Source organism: Fringilla coelebs, assembly GCF_963513975.1.
Source record: "Fringilla coelebs genome assembly, chromosome: 1".
Lineage (NCBI taxonomy): Eukaryota > Metazoa > Chordata > Aves > Passeriformes > Fringillidae > Fringilla > Fringilla coelebs.
In genome coordinates, this window is record NC_140028.1 from 111278720 (window position 1) to 111295562 (window position 16843).

Below are 16843 nucleotides of genomic sequence, written 5' to 3' on the forward strand. Positions count from 1 at the left end.
CAGGCTTGATGCTGGCACATAACTCTGGGAGCTGTGCAGGCCGATGTGCAGGTGCAGTGCTGGACTGTGCTGATTTACCAGCTCAGACACTAACACAGGGACTTCTGCTGTGCCCTGCACTGTCTATCTCCCTCCAACTTTCACACAGGAATACAATTGTACAGTTTTTAAATTGTAAAGGTGATAGTTCTTTCTTCTTTTCCCATGTCATGGCACTTCATGCAGGAAGAATCTGATATGGTGTTACTACCAAATTTCAAACTGCTAACGTCTACCTTTTACATGAAAAATACACTATCTACATGTACTTCTTATTCTGTAAAAGCAAAAATCATACTAAGACTCTTGTGACTGTGTTTGCAGCATCTGATCAAGTTGTCAGGCAGTCTGTGAGGCCTTAACATATGCACTGACATCCACTGTGTAAATTCCTTATTAAAAGTTATACTGGGTAGGAGGTGGTCAAGAACAGAAAGAACCAAGAAGACAGGAATACCAAATCTCTGGTTTCAAGAGGCAAGAGCATCCAGCAGGAATATTGTTTTGAAAAGCTGGTTTCTTCTGTCCTCCGTTTCTGGCCACATCCAGACCTAAGCTCTCTCTCACAGGCTCTACTTTAACTGACCATTTAAACTAACACCACTGCAAAATCAAACCAAAACATAAATAATTTCCCTCTTCCCTGTGCCAGCCTACTCATCCTGGCAGTCTTTGGGTTACCCTTGGGGATTAAGGCCATATTACACAAATAATTCTTTCCAGTGGCATGGGGTTAGGTAGCTCCAGATAGAGCTATTCATTCCTTCCCCTTCACTCTGGTGTTACTAGGATCCTGCACTGTATCCACCTCCTGATCCAGGATAACACACAGCTGCATAAACAGCTACCAGCAAAGCTGATGAAGCTGGAAATAAGCTGCCACGCCAGAAAGCCAAAAATATTCTTGTTTGCCTTGGCTGATGCCTCTGTGAACTACAGCCCAGAAAAGTTTTAACTCTTTTAAGTATGACAACATACCAAATAAGTTCCCATTTCCTTCTCCATGTTGACCTGATCAACTAATGACAGGTCCATATCAGTTTTCTTGGAGCACATGCGTTTCTTCATCCTCCTGTTGTATCTTTTCTGGAGCCAGTAAGGAAGCAAGGATTCTGCAAATTGGTTGAGGATCTGTGAAGTTATCAGCAAAGTGGCCAAGCTCTTAAGTTAAAAGAAAAGAAATAAAAATTAATACAATTGTGACGAAACTATGATCATTTGCAATTCTGTGAGCTCGAGTAACACTCTAAGTTACTATACTATGAAAAAAAGGCCAGCCTAACAAACCTAGGAATAGCATACAAAAATGTAGGTGATCGAGTTCCCATCCTTTGCTGTGTGCTGAAAAGGACTAATTAGGAGTTGGCAGTCTAAATATTTCGTGTATCTGGTTGTACATTGAAAACAGTACACCAAGTACAATAAAGGGCAATGCATATTTAACATTTGCCAAAGAAACTCACAGAACTAAAGATAGAACTTTTTTCTATGCTTTTCATTTCTTGATTTTACCTGAAAGCAGAGAAAATGTCACAAATGTTATCTCTGGTATAGATATGTAAAGAGTTTTGCTAGAGATGACTTCAGGATAACAGAGGTCTTGAGCTGAAGTTCTTGTTGTACTGCTCATTATGCTTAGAGCAAAAATATTTTCCTTATACCAAATTTTCATGCATTTGAGTGTGAAAGTTGATTTAAAATACCAACGACAAATCATTTTTGCTTTTATTTCTTCTCAGATCCTCACTGTAGTCGAACTTAATCACGACCCTATCCTCAAGAGTCTCTCATTAAGAACACTACAGACAAGAACATCTTCTAACACAAAAGGAAATAGAGAGGAAATGAAAATTTCCCAGTCTCATCTGTGTGAGAGAATAATCAAATTTATTTGAAAACAGTTCCTCATTTATACAGAGAGAAAGTATTACTCTACTCTGCTATGATTCTGCAATAATGTTAGGGGAACTGAAACATGGAAGCTGGATTTCTAAGAAAATATAGGTTAAATATATTAATTGCCAAGTTTATGTTTTAGAATAAGTATTGAAGTCTGTTTTAATCAATCCTTTATCTTCCTAGATTCACCAACATTCTTAAGATGTTCTTGGAACTCACCTGCCTCAAAAGCTTCATATCAAACATCACAAAGGCAATGTAGAATAAAGATGCAAAACAATTTAAGAAGTTGAACTGCAAATAAAAAGATTTGGTTTTAGTACTTGAGCAAAAGTTCAGATGCAGAATATTCAGATGCAGAATATCAACTAACTTAACAGCTACCCTGACTACATGGCTTCCATGAAGGTGTAAACTGCCCATCAGAATTTTCTTTACCATTTTTAAACCTTAGATCAGAAGAAACACATTTTCAATATTGTTCTTACTCAGTTTTTCACATAACAAGCTTAATGCTCTCCTAAAGCAAAGTGAACGAAGAGAGCTACAACTGAATTACAAAAGGTGGACAATAAAAACACATCACCTTCTACTTAACTTTATTTTTTTTTTTGCAATTTCTCCAGATAACATTAGAAGAGGGATATATTGGTCTTTATTTAGAGCAGTGACTTATTTTAAAAGAGCTACTTTGTCAAAATATACGTGTTGGCTGATATGTCTCTCAATCTCTAAAAACAGTCCTTTATATATGTTAGCTGCAGTTGATGTTTAATCACTTCAAAAGGTTTTATGGCCAAGAGAAAATTTCCTACTTCTAAAATGAGACATAATTAGAGTATTTAATCAAACTCTGAAGTTTCCTACTTGCTGTAAGTGCTGCAGCTCCTGTTTTGGAGCTTTTGGCCAATAGAGATAATACTGGGAGTGCAGAGAACCATTCACAGACTGAGAATGAAAACTGGGGAAAACTTACACTTGACAGCACATAATTTTTTTAATCATTTTGTATAAATAACCTATAGGGAAAAAGAAATGGTCCTAAGTTTTATGAGAAAGGCTACAGGAGGAGACAAAGTTTAAGTGATAGCTACAAGAATTTTAGATCCAGAGGTTACCAGTAACAGATGGGTAACACAGAGATTTAACACAAAGAAAGCCCCAAAACAAAACAAACAAACTCCAAATAAGCACACACACCCACATATAAAAACATGGTGAAAGAAATAAAGAAGGAACTCTAAGGAAATTGAGGAAATAAAAAAGGAAGAAACTTAAATGATCTTTTCAAAAAGGAAACAAGATTAGATAAATGAAATAGATCTGCATATGCTATGAACTACAGAGGAGTAGACTGACGGACAGGTATTTTCAGGTTCCTCTGACAGGTTGTCTGAAGGTTAATATAGGTGGAAGTTAATACATGAACTTTCAAATTATGGTTTACCATAAAATTGTGCAAAAAAACAGTTTTCAGTTGAAGGCAGGACCACACTAATTAAGAGAAACTTATATATGCAGCATCCAATGAATGAACAATTTGATAAAAATAAAAAACCAACTCTCCACCAGAAAAGAGGCATCTAAAATAGTCTAGCAGTTACTGCAACCATCACAGAAATCTTGTTTACTCTGACATTTGTGCTACTATTTGGCCTTGAGCAAAACTGCAGGTCACTGCGGTAATGCTATGAGAGCACTAATAAAATACAGCACAAGCTGGCTTTTTAATAATCTTAAAAGCTGCTTATTTGACATACTTACCACTAAAACCTTCAGAATTAAATGATTCTGATATGAAGATTCCAGCCTGTGGTTTTCTAAAATTTCAACAAAATTATTAATTAGTAAACAGCAGAATCTCCTACCATGTACTACACATTGCTATCCAAAGAGTGAACAGGCACTTTTAGCCCACATGAAAATTACTTATCTAATAGTTTCTATTATTCCAATACTTCATGGTAGGAAGAACTTATACTATACCAATACCTCACTTAATCTATGAAGCTAATCTGATCCACAGTATTAATCACCCATATTTTTGACTACAACTCCAGTATTTTTTCTACCACAAAGCTTGTTTTTTTTTAAATCTATTTCTTACCCTGAAGAGCTATTTTATAGAAGAAAAAACATCCATTGCTCTTAAGACTTAAGAAAATGCATCTAGTTATTTATTGCTCTTTGGCTGAAAACTAATGGGAATACATAATGAAAAGTAAAAATACCAAATTTGATTTTAAATCAGTAAATGCTTACAGAAATATTCCCATCTCTCTCCAAGGAATTTAGATAAGACCCTACACTTTGAACTAAGACTAGAGTATGTGAAGTTCAACAGATGCATTACTCATTCTAAGTTGAGATTTTCAGTTCACTGAAGATAAACTGTCAGAACCTGATGTTTCAGGAAGGCTGTTTCACTAGAGGGGAGAAAAGGGAAATGGATGGGAGATTTTCAATTTCTTTCTGCTATTTTGTTAGACTGAACCTTTAAAGCCCTGGGTAAGCAGTAACTGGGAAGGCAGCACACTAGCATGTGCTGTGTCAACAAGACTGAAAGGGGACACAACCACCTACGGACCTTGCTCAGGACAAACCAGCAGGGCTCTGCTCTGCAGGAGCATCAAGTTAGGCCTGACACGTGAAAATGCACTCAAGAGACTGTAATTTTTACTTTTAGCTTTCACTACACAATCAGCTTTCATGATAAATGGGTGCAAGAAGGGTGCTTAAAATACCCCAGATTGTTTCCCATGCTTTGTCACTTTAGCTGTTTAAGTCAGATATTATCTGAAAATATGCCAGGTGGGAGAGAAAATAGGAGAGCCAGATGAGCTTTTCAGCCTATTCAGAACATGGCAGCAGAAACATATTGGACAGCACAGAAAAGGCACAAGCTGTCAGTGTAGCAGGTTACATAAATACTGCCTCTGCTGAATATGAAACACCAGCTTAAACCCAAAAAAGTCTGGATTTAAAAAAATCTTGAGCTGCCTGTTGAAGACATTTTAGTCTATCAGATCAATATAACTGTGTATTTCACAGAAATGCCTTTTTTTGCAGTAGAAACAATGAAACAAAACAGCCAACTGAGTCCTACATATGAATTTAAAAATCATTATTTAAATAAAAACCTTGAACAGTCATAAACAAAGAAATTGCTTGGTTTTACTATCATGGATGTCAGGTTGAATTTGCTGAGCAAATAATTTTGGCAAGCATAACCAACCCCCACTTCAACACCTGTTTTTATTCTGTCTTCTGCATCAACCTCCCCTTTGCTTTATCTTTCTTCTGTTAATTTTCTGGGCTTCCAGCTTTAGTAATCTGGATTCTGTCCTGCAAAGCAATGCCATATGGAGCTACACGAAGCAGTTAATTCTCCATTAGCTTAACCTATTAACTTTGTCTGAAAGTGACTTCACATGTCTGTAGAAGTGCTAAAATTCAAAATAAACACCAGCATTTCACTGTCCTTATGTTAGGTTGCAAAGCACAAGGCCCAATCTGTTAAATAAAATCACACACACGTGGCGGGGGGGGGGGGGGGGGGGGGGAATGGGGAATGTAATCTATTAAAACATGCCTCCTCTTCTGAGGAGGAATGTTTTAATAGACTACATTACACATTTTGATTGGGATGTGGAATCCCAGTCTTTATTATATATGTAGCATACATAAACACTCTCATGTGACATTCAGAGTGGGCTTAGATTTGGTTCCATTATCTCAGTGTCTCTGCCCTCTGCACTTATGTACAGTAGACTAAAGCATAGTAAGCAAACCCAGGCTGTGGGTGCAACTTGCCAGGACAATCCTTCCCGCCATCCATGCACCTCTGAGCTCTTATCCTCATGCTCTACCCCCTTCTGATGAAATGTCAGACAGACCAAATTAAACCAAATATGAAACTGCAACCTCAGAACACTCAAAGTATAAGAAGTTAAAATGGCCATCTCTTTTACCCCACAGCAAGAACCTACTTTGAGAAATCTCTTTAGCATTCTGTTGAACAAGAGCTCACAGTAATGGATTCTACAAAGAAACAAATTCTAAGTATGTGGGACTCTAATTTAAAAGAAGAAGAGTGAACAACTTCCTTACCCCAAGATGTTAAGAATTCAGCGGCATACCGATAGATTAGGTTCATAATTTCAATCACAACAGCATAGATGATACTGGGCACGTACAGCATCAAGCTGCTGAAGTTAGATTCGTTCTCTTTGTGATAATCCAGAGCCCACTGCTCCAAGTCAAAGTAAATCATCATCACGTACAGTGAGAAGTACAGGCAAAGGCACACAAATGGTAAGGACACCAGGTAAATCCGTAATTGTCTCTTAATACTTGAGTACATTGGCTCCTCCCTCCCAGTGACAGGATTGATCCCCAGCACACCATGGAAGCCTGGTCTTGGCTCCTCAAACTGTCGTTTCATCAGCAGCGTGCCCCAGCGGTACGTCAGGATGGCGCACATCCGCTTCCAGACCTCCAGTATCACAGTGGACCACAGCAGATTGAACGTGGCAAACATCACGTATTTGTCGTAGTCTTCCCACGCAAACACGTAATAGGGAATCCCAATGACAGCCATTGGAACCAAAGCAAATGTGAAGTATTCCAAGAAGCCAAAGTAGAGAGCAATGGTTTCGCCAAAGTAGCAGCGTATGTCATCTGCAGAAAGAAATGAATCAGCTAAGACTCCACTTAACAGAAACTTCAGTACAATATCAAACTTGACCTTTCATGAACTTAGAATTTTTCATTGACCAGATTTTTTTTTCTAAATAACACAATAAATATCATTGCTTTTTCTTTCTTACTTCACCCTTATTACAAAAAGATGGTTATCTGAATTTTTTTAAAGTTATATATATACCCACATAAACATACTATTCAGATGGCAAGAAAGTCAAATAGATACCCAGAAAAAGGGGAAAAAAAAGAAAAAATCCAACCGAAGAGAAAACACTATCATTCTTGCAGACAGAATTGATCAATGAATGGCATAGAAGATATCTGATGCAATAAAAGCCACTTTAACAGCAAATAACACACAGCTTCTGAAAATTCCCACTAGCATATGTACTACTGGGAAACAAATTTGTTTCAGCTTGCTCAGAGACAAAAAGGGCTATTTGTGCTTTGACAACCCTCAAGGAGCTAAAGGAATAGATGGACAGGTGTATCAAAATCTTAAATCTTAAACACATCAGATAGAGTACTCAGATTGAGATAATCTCTTCAACAGACAATTGATACATGAAATACGTACTTGCTGCACTCACTAAGTTTGTCCACTCAGGTGCTACAGAGACTTAAAAAGTGCACTAATAATGGGTACATTTCATGACAGATGTATTACCTCAAAAAAGGCATATCACTTATCTTACTAATAAAAAATATAGGATTATTATTCATAAAATCTAGAAATTATTAGATACAGAAATGCCTGTCAAACAGTTTATAATGCTGAAATCTCTTGTCTTTGCCTACTCGAACGACCAGATTGCTTGTATGCCATTGTTTTGTATTTACTAGCTTAAAGAAACAGCCATAGAAGCATGACCTCTGAACTGACATGGTAAATACGCTACCATGTGTGCATTACCTCTGTAATACACTTCCACAAAAAATCCTCACATGCAATACCAGAATATTCTTATGGCTTACAAAACACTACAGCAGAAGTTCACAATTGACAACCTGATAAAGTCTCTGAAATCAAGAAGGAAAGGTAAACAGACAGAAGGATCAGCACTCTTAACATCCCTGTTAATCAAAAATTCATTAACAAATACATTCAAGTGTAGGTCATTAGCACCATTTCACAATCCAACATGAAAGATATCCCTAAATAAGTACATACTTAACAGGCTCTGGGGATTTGCTCCAAAATTTTGTATGGAATTCAGTGTAAGTCAAAAAAAAAAAAAAAAACCAAAAAACATCCTCTCTCACATAAAGACCAGCACACAATAAGGCTCCTAACACAATACTCTGGAGGCAAGCATTATCGAGCCAGATCTTTAACTTCCTGCAGCTCAGGAAAGAACCTCAAACAACTGCAAGAACCAGAGGCTTATAATTGGGCAAGCTCCCAAATGCTTATTTTTCTTATTTTTAAATAAACTTAACTTTCTACACTGCCTGACTAAAAGTTATATTCATTTTATGATTATTCAGTGTGTAAAATATACTCAAGTGACACTAGCATGCAACAACATACAGTCTTCAGTCAGACACTGAATTTAAAACAAACAGTTGTAAATACACTTTTGACACACCTACAACACAAAAAAAGCTCTGGGAGTTCCAGAAACGTGGGAACTTGTCAAAGAGTCAGTTTGAAAGAACGGTCTTGGCTTGGACCATTCCTGCTTTACTGATGGGTGGGGAGAATTTGTGATGTGCAGAATGCTGTTACATGGAAACTCACAGACTACAGACTTTGAAACCACCCATTTTGCAAGTCCAGAAACATTTCAGCAGGTCACACAGGAAACACTAAAAGAGGAAAAACTTGTCCAAATGGTAAAACAGCAGTGGTCTGATTTCACGACTCCACTGCATGACCACGATGCAAAGGCTGTTCACATACCTAAAGGCTGATAACCAATTTTCACTCGGCCATACCAGCTGTGAGAAAGCTTTTTCAACTCTTCTCTATCATGCAGGGGGAAAATTTGAACAAGAATACCACTGGTCAATAATCTTCTCACTAGAAGAGAAAAGAAAAAATAGATACCTGGCACTCCTTCATGTGACTGTGAAGTTGAAATAAGTAAACAGGTTATGTTGTGTATTTACCAAGCCTAAAGTTCCTTTGAAATAGATCTAGCACTCAAATCTTAAAAAAATTGTCTCATGTTAATTCAAAAATTGAGAGCAGTTATACCTATATCTGCAAATACTGTGCTGCCCACTGGAAGACAAAGAGCAACCTTTTCACATATAATAACTACTCCACAGCTTTGCAATATAGCCAGATGCAGCTTCAATAGCAAAAAGTGCTACAGGTCAGGACTGAAATGCCACATGGAGCTTTCTTTGAATTAGCAGTTTATACTAATTCATAAATTGCATCGCATCTTCATTGCAAACAAACTACATATTCCACAATTTGTATTTAGCTTTGTTATGGAAAGCAATACTACGTGTGTGGATAAACAATTACTGCTCTGAAATGACAACCATAGAAAAAATGTATTAAAAAACAGGGAGCCACTGAAGTGTGACAGTATTTTACTATTTCCCATCATCATCTGATTCACACAACTAGAAAAATACCTTGGCTATATTAAAAAATTACCAATGTAAACTCATCTGACATCTACATTTATTTAAGTTTTTTGAACACAGATCTCTTTCTCTGATGATCAACACTAAAGAATAAACATACTGTTAATAAAAGGACATACAATTATTAAGATCCATTCTCCTAAGAATCTGTAGCCTCTCTGCCAACGAACTACTTTCAGCTAACATAAAAATAGCACCAGCTTTCATTGCTTTTTTCTCCCATGAAAAGGAAAAGCTCTTGAAGCAAAGAGGAAGATCAGGGAAACCAAATAAATTAATAAAACTTCCTTCCTGTTATGAAATTTGTAACTCTGGAGCACTGGTACTCATTCCAGCATTTTTATACAGAAAGAATCCACATATACAATCATGTAACTTAAATAATAAATACTTCTGGTACCAAATAAAAATAATTAATAACACTAACATGTGCAAAAGCTGCTCAGCTGAAGAGAACACAAGGCGAGAGCCTCAGCCTCACAGAACAACTCAGGGTGGACAGCCCTCTGGAAGTAATCAGGTCCACCTTCCTGCTCAAGGTAGGTGTGGCTTAAATAGGGCTGCTCAGGGCCCTCTCTAGGGAGGATTTACAAGTCTCCCAGGACAGTTACCAAGAATCTCTTTAAATCCCTGATCAAATGTTTGATTACCCTGTTGAAAAAAATACTTCCTTGATCCCTATTCAGAATTCTCTTGTATTGTGCCTCCATTACCTTTTGTCCTATTACTGAAGCAGTGAAAAAACAAATTTGGTTAGAAATAGTTGGACTTGAACATCTGAAGGATTTCTCTTCATTACATCACATTTTTTTTTTTTCCCACAATGAACACTATTCTACATCAACTCAGTGAGTTAGAGGCAACAAATTACATTACTTACCAATTGATTTTCCTGGGTACAGTTTTGCCTGAGGATATCCAGGGATCATTTTTTCATCTTTGGCTCTCAAATTTTCAAGTTCATGTTTGATGATGTACTGACATTCTGCCATTGTAAGGAAATTGTGATTGTCATCTAAATAAAAAGGAAGGTTGTATGAAATGGTGCAGCGCATGGATACAACCCTGGCAGCAAATAACTACAAAAAATTACCAGAATCAGGAAAAAAAATATTACAGCAACAAACCTATGTCAACCCCATCAATTTATCATCATGGAACCAAGAGTTACATTTTCTTGACATAGAAACAATTTTTTCCCATGTTAAGAATAAAACTATATGGCTTGCCCTAAATACACTAAGTTAAAAGCTAAAATATCAACAAAACTCTAATACAAAGAATAACAGTATATTATACTTTAACTGCAACCAGAAATGCTACCAAGACAACAGAGACTGCAGGGTTTCTTTTCTAGGTGATAATTTCTCTGATTGCACCTGGACAAAACTAAAATGACACTTGTGTTTTTAAAAAGAAAAAATACCAGGAGATACAGCCAAAAATATGTTTACAGCAGTTGGAAATCCAGCTAATCCTAGAGATTCTGTTAGCAGTGGAATTTGTGACAGATTTGCATTAATAATATAAGGGCATGAAAGAAATGGAAGTGGCACTTTTGCAACTGACAACTTTTTGAAGGCTTCCTAATTTCAGGAAAGCAAGGTCACAAAACTGAAGGCACCGCAACAATTATTGCACAGCAGTGGTGTTGAGTAAAACTGCCACTGAACAACAAAACTTAAAAATTGTTTCAGACAGACCAAAGAACCTTTATATTGAAAAATGCAGTGAAAGGCATCACTCAAACAGGCACATTAAAAGTATTAGCAATACTAAGCTGGAACTCCAATATTTACCTGCAGAGCAAAAAATTAGTTCTGCCACTGTAAGGGCATCAAAGACCTTACAAGCAGCACATTTAAAAGGAAATGTTCCTGTGTTGGCATCCTCACAAAATAAAAGAATAAAAAGGAATGATTCCACTAATCATGCCCAAAACCCACTGAATGCATCTGTAGTGTTAATTATTGTTTGTTTGATGTGTACATGTAACAGAGAAAAATGTTTCTATTCTTTCCAGCTTATTTTAAGATCATAAGCCTCAAAATTGGCTCACAGAAATTAAATTGCTACATTAATTCATAACATGGATTGATAATCACAAAATCACGTTTATCAACTCTTTTTCTTGTCTTATTTTCCAAGAAAATCTTTCATACAAGTAAGTGACTATTTGGAGCATAGAAAAGCATGAAGGAGAAGACAAACAAAAAATTAAAGACATGTGAAAGAAACCAAAATTCATTATATGACTTGAATTTCCATAGTTAAAAACAATTTTTTTTTTTCATGGCTTGGTTTTCTACTTGCTGTTCACAGTTACCATTCCAAGGAATAGAAAGACTGTAAAAAGTTTAGCGGCGTAATTGCTTATAACCTTTAGCCACCACTTTGCAATGACAAAGATTCCTTCAATTGCTTACCTGCAAAATGTTTGAAAGTTTTTCTACTGCTGTATGTAAAAGTTCTCATTGAGTTATCACTGCATTCCTTCACCAAACCTACAGCTTCAGCTCCCAGCAACAGCCTTAAGTGGGAAGCTCCAACTAGATAAATATTTTCAACTCCATTTTCTGTTACCAGTGGTTTAATCAGTAGTTGTGCACCTTTAAAGTAAACAGGGGTAAAGTAAGAAAGAAAATACATTAAAATTATGTCTAAAAGCCCTAGCATTTTAGCATCCAATGTATTGGCCCTAGCTAACAGGACTGCTGAAAATGTCTCTTTTTAAGGGCACAAAGAGTTAAGGTTTCAACAGTACTTGACATAGGTTCTTCAGAATCTTGCAGGGTCAACCCCTGATTTAGCCCTGTTTCTGTTGAAGCACTCTCAACAATGAACTGGAACAATGGGGACTGTTTGGATCTATTTCCCTAAGATTCACACCATAAAAGCAAGAAGTGCTTCTACAAACAGTTCAATTGGTTTTAAGGAGACTAGATTTTTTAAGTAGAAACATCCCAACTTACCTAAAACAGGCCTGAAAGCAAATTTGTAGTCACAAATCCATCACCCACAGAAATACTACCGACCATAAGCTATAAGCGACAACAGCCACAAATAATGACTTTTTAAAAAAAAGTTTAAAAAAAAAGTCCAAGGAATTACAAATAAATTAGACTAACTTCAATTGCCAGAAGCATACCAAAATGAGTAATGAAATACTGCCGTTTTAAGATCCTTCATGCTAACAAAAAATACAAGTAAAACCCAACATGAAGTTATCAAGATTAAATTGCTTTCTGCTAACTTAACTTTGTCCTACAACATGGTACGAAGGCTTATGGACAGGATGCGAAGCATCTTCATTTAGGCAAGGCTTTCTACATTTTTGCAAGCAACAAAAGAAACATGTCTAGACAACTGCTATAAAAACTGAAATCAAAACTACATTGAAACATAGGTTATCAGGGCTTCAGTGCAAAAAATTGAAGAATTCTAGAGTTCAACTGGCATTTGACCTTAAACCAATGTTTTCATTAATAACAGGATTAAGTGGGTTTAAAAAATGCAAAACAAGATTGGCAAGCAATCATTATACCACAAATTCCATGAAAACTAATTTTCTGTATGTCTTCATATTATGGTGACAGCCAATTTGATTTGAAAGTGCTACAGAAGATCATACTGTACTCACCTCCATTTGCCTTTTTGTCCACAATTCGTTTAGTGAACCATTCTATGGTTTCTTCTTTGGTGCCTTTTGCAAGTTCAATTACTACCAGCGGCCTGAAGTTAGACTCAGCAGTATCCAAGAAAGACCAGCTTTCCACCATCTCTTTCGTTTTTCCCGCCATCTCGTGAGAGCTTGCTAAGTACAAAACCAAAATAAAATGCAAGTGCTAAAAAATAGGTGGTCTAAATCTAAAACCCACAAACCTAAACCCACAAATCTGCAACTCACAAAACTTTACTGTAGTGAGTTACACAAGTCTGTGCTTATCAAAGGCATAGGTGCGCACTTTAATGCACTTACTACTACCAAGTTGAGTAACCTCTGCAGTTGTCAAGATGGAACTGATCTCTCATGGCATTTAAGTCCTACTCTCTGTGTAGGAAAACTGCTGTTGCTATGTATAGCAAAGCAGTACTGAGAGGAAAGCAAATAAATACAACAAATTAATAAGGTGAAACTATCCTCAAAAACAACAGTCTGCAACTTCTGACAGTGTATTTGTCTGCAAATGAAAACATTAACAGAAACTTAGTCAAACAGGTATTTAAAAATCAATAAGCTTCTTGTGGTATTAGTATGCAAACACATTATAAGGAAGAACCTTCTCAGTTAATCTTGTGAAGCTTCAACTGTACCAAGGAAATTTATAACCATCTTGGGCAGGTGAGTAAGACACCTATCATACTGACAGGCCACTTAAAGCACTTAAATGACTTTTTGGAACCTACATACCAAGTGTTCTGTGACAAAGTCCAGCTGTAAAGCACTGATAGCACAACTTTATGTGTAAATACTCCAAATGAACTAAGCAGGCCTTTATAGACTCACAGACCCATTTAGGCTGGAAAAGGCCTTCAAGATTGAGTCCAGCCATTAATGCAGAAGTTCCAAGTCCACCACTAAACAATGTCCCTACGAGCCACATCTACAGAGCTTTTAAAAACCTTCAGGAATGGTGACTCAACCATTTCCGTGGCCAGCCTGTTTCAATGCCTGGCAACCCCTTCCCATGATGAAATTTTTCACAGAATTTTAATGGCACAGCTTGAAGCCATTTTCTCTTGTTTTATCACTTGTTACTTGGCAGACCCCCACCTTGCAACAACCTCATTTCACGTAGCTGTAGGAGGTGATAAGGTCTCCTCTGAGCCTTCTTTTCTTCAGGCTGAACAACCCCAGGCACTTATCTTTTGTCTTGTTAACAAATTTTGCATGAATTATTCTACAGAGATCATTGTATCAGGCTTCACAGAGATGTTGAAATAAAACAAATCTTTTAACTAACCTACTCCGTTAAAAAAAAGTTTAAAAACCCAAACAAAAAATCTATGACAGATTTAATTTACTAAATTTAAAAGTGAGGGGTAGGTTTGATGATTTTGGTTTGGGGGTTTGGGGTATTTTTTTTTATATTAACTTGACTGAAGAAGGGAATTTACCCACTGCCTTTAAGCAGTTTCTCCACTCCTGTTAAAATACTTAATTTCTAAGGAAGTTGCTTTAAGGATGCAGTTCAGCTTTTATGACTATTATACTTCTGTGATTCAAGGACAAATCAGTCTCCATATTTCATATAAATTATCCTACAAAATACAGTGATACTGTAAACATATGCATACCATCATAAACAAGTATATTCAACTTGTCAATTTCAACTTAAAGAAAAAAGCTTTCAAGGCAAATTTCAGTGGGGCTTTTGGTTAGTTTCACTTGCCTTTTCACAGGCACACAATTCTGCAACAGCTCTGAACCCAAGTATTCATGTCTTTTTAAAAAAATGCACTGGATTAATAAAGTATTTTTTAAAAATTCAGATGTGCATCTGGACAAACAGAATGAACCAGAGAAAAACATAACCAGGGATGAGGCACTGTAACTGAGCTTGTCAGTGACTAACTACACTGTCTTGAGATGTCACTGCACCTTAATGAATCACTATCCATAATCAGGGGTTTGCAAGAGTTTGCTAAAATTATGCCTGACACATTGCATATATTGTCATTTCTAAAGAATTCAAAGAATGAAAAGCACTAGATAATTCTTAAATATTACCTACTGGTTAAGAATATCGCTTTGCAGAACAGTTATCTCATGAAAACAGCCTTTTTAATAAACAGTGTGCTACTCAGTGAATTTGGCTCCTACCATTTATTCAGAATCATCGTCCTTGGCATGGTGACTGTATAAGAATCACAGAATCATCACAGAATCAAAGAATGGTTTGGTCTAGAGGTACTTTAAGGATCACCTAGTTCCAATTCCCATGCCATGGGAATGAACATTTCCCACTAGACCAAGTTGCTCAGAGCCACATTCATTACAGCCTTGAACAATGCCAGGGATAGGGCATCCACAGCTTCTCTGGGCAACCTGTTCCAGGGCCTCACCACCCTCACAGGAGAGAGCTTCTTCCTAAAATATCTAACCCAAAACTACTCTCTTTTAGTTTGTTATTTTCAGGCTTATTACTACTGAAAACTACAACAGAGCTCAAGTACTCCTCCAAATTGTGCCTGTGTGATTTCCAAATTTATTTTCCTAACAGGTTTGTCCAACACCCGGCAGAGACCCTACGGGAGGTAATTTGGGAGGTAATTTGGCCTTTTCTTTCATCCTACACACTGTGCAACCAGTGACAGACCCAGAGCACAGGGAACAACCCAAGAATGCCCTCGAACCCCCGAACCCCCGCTCTCACGGAGTGGCTGGGGGGCGGTCACAATTAATTAGGTTGGAAAAGACCTCTGGGACCATCGACTCCAACCCACGACCGAGGACCACCATGTCAGCTCAGGGCAGAGGGAGCTACAGCCCTTTTCCCGGCCGTGTGGGTGCACAGCGGGTCAGAGCCAGGCTCACCGCCCAGCCTCCACCCGCTCAGCGGCCCCGGGCGCCGCCGCATCCGGGCCGTGCCGGCTCTAAGGCGGTCCATCACGGCTCCTTCCCACTGCCAGGCTGCGCCTCGCTCTCCTTTTTTAGGAACGCAAATACCGGGGAGGAGAGCAGCCCGGCCGGCCCCGCCGCCAGCACGGCCGGTGATTCACTGCCTGCCCCCGGCCCGGCGCGCTGGCCGGCGGCCGCCGCCCTGCGCCGTTCCCCCCGCCGCCCGCAGCCCACCGCGACCGCGAGCACCACCCCCAGCGCTGCCGGGGCGGCGGGGGAAGCGCCGGGGGTGTCACGGCCGCCCAGGCTCGGCACTGGCTCCGCGCCGCGGCGGGGTGGGCGGGAAGGGCGGAGGCTCCTCCCCTGGCGGCGGCGCAGGCAGCGAGAGCCCCTTGCCGCGGTGCGCCGGCCACCCGCTCCCCACTCACCGCCGGTGCCGGCTCCACATCCGCAGGGCAGGGAGGGGCTGAGGCGGGCGGCGGCCGCAGGCACCGGGCGCTGCCAGCACGGGCTGCGGGCCGGCCCAGCGTGACACCGCCCGCCGCTGCCGCCGGCCACGCCCCGCGCCGGGGCCCTTCCCGGCCCGGCCCAGCCCGGCCCGGCCGCCCCTTCTGCGGCCTTTCAAAATGCTCCGATGTCAGCGTTCTAAAAATGCTCCAGTGCCAGTGATTCAGCAACGCTCGTATGCACCGCCAGCTCTCACTTCATCCTCTTGTTTATTTCCACCTTTTGCTGCGTGTTCTGCCTCGTGTCCCAGAATCACAGGATCAATTAGGTTGGAAAAGGCTTCTGAGACCATCGAGTCCAGCCTATGACTGGACAGTTCTGTGTCAACGAGTCCATGGCACTGAGAGCCGTGTCCAGTCTTTCCTTAAACACCTCCAGGGACGGTGACCCCACCACGTCCTTGGACAGTCCATTCCACTATTTATTCATCCTTTCTGTGAAGAAATTCCTCCTGATGTCCAACCTAAACCTCCCCTGGTGCAGCTTGAGACTATGTTCCTCTTGTCCTGCACTGGTTTCCTGGGACAA

General features: G+C 39.1%; 1 protein-coding gene across 1 annotated transcript in view; it reads right to left on the reverse strand.

Moving 5' to 3' along the window:
- ANO10 (anoctamin 10) overlaps positions 1-16357 on the reverse strand; it is a 121997-nt gene extending 105640 nt beyond the window's left edge. Inside the window, exons 1-9 of the mRNA XM_084202838.1 lie at positions 16237-16357; positions 12887-13060; positions 11673-11855; positions 10127-10261; positions 8546-8665; positions 6049-6618; positions 3703-3758; positions 2158-2232; positions 1018-1200 (exon numbers count right to left, since the gene is read on the reverse strand). Of these exons, the coding sequence (XP_084058964.1) occupies positions 1018-1200; positions 2158-2232; positions 3703-3758; positions 6049-6618; positions 8546-8665; positions 10127-10261; positions 11673-11855; positions 12887-13046 (1482 nt within the window). The 5' untranslated portion in view covers positions 13047-13060; positions 16237-16357. The remainder of the gene's footprint in view (positions 1-1017; positions 1201-2157; positions 2233-3702; positions 3759-6048; positions 6619-8545; positions 8666-10126; positions 10262-11672; positions 11856-12886; positions 13061-16236) is intronic.
- Between the last annotated feature and the right edge of the window lie 486 nt (positions 16358-16843).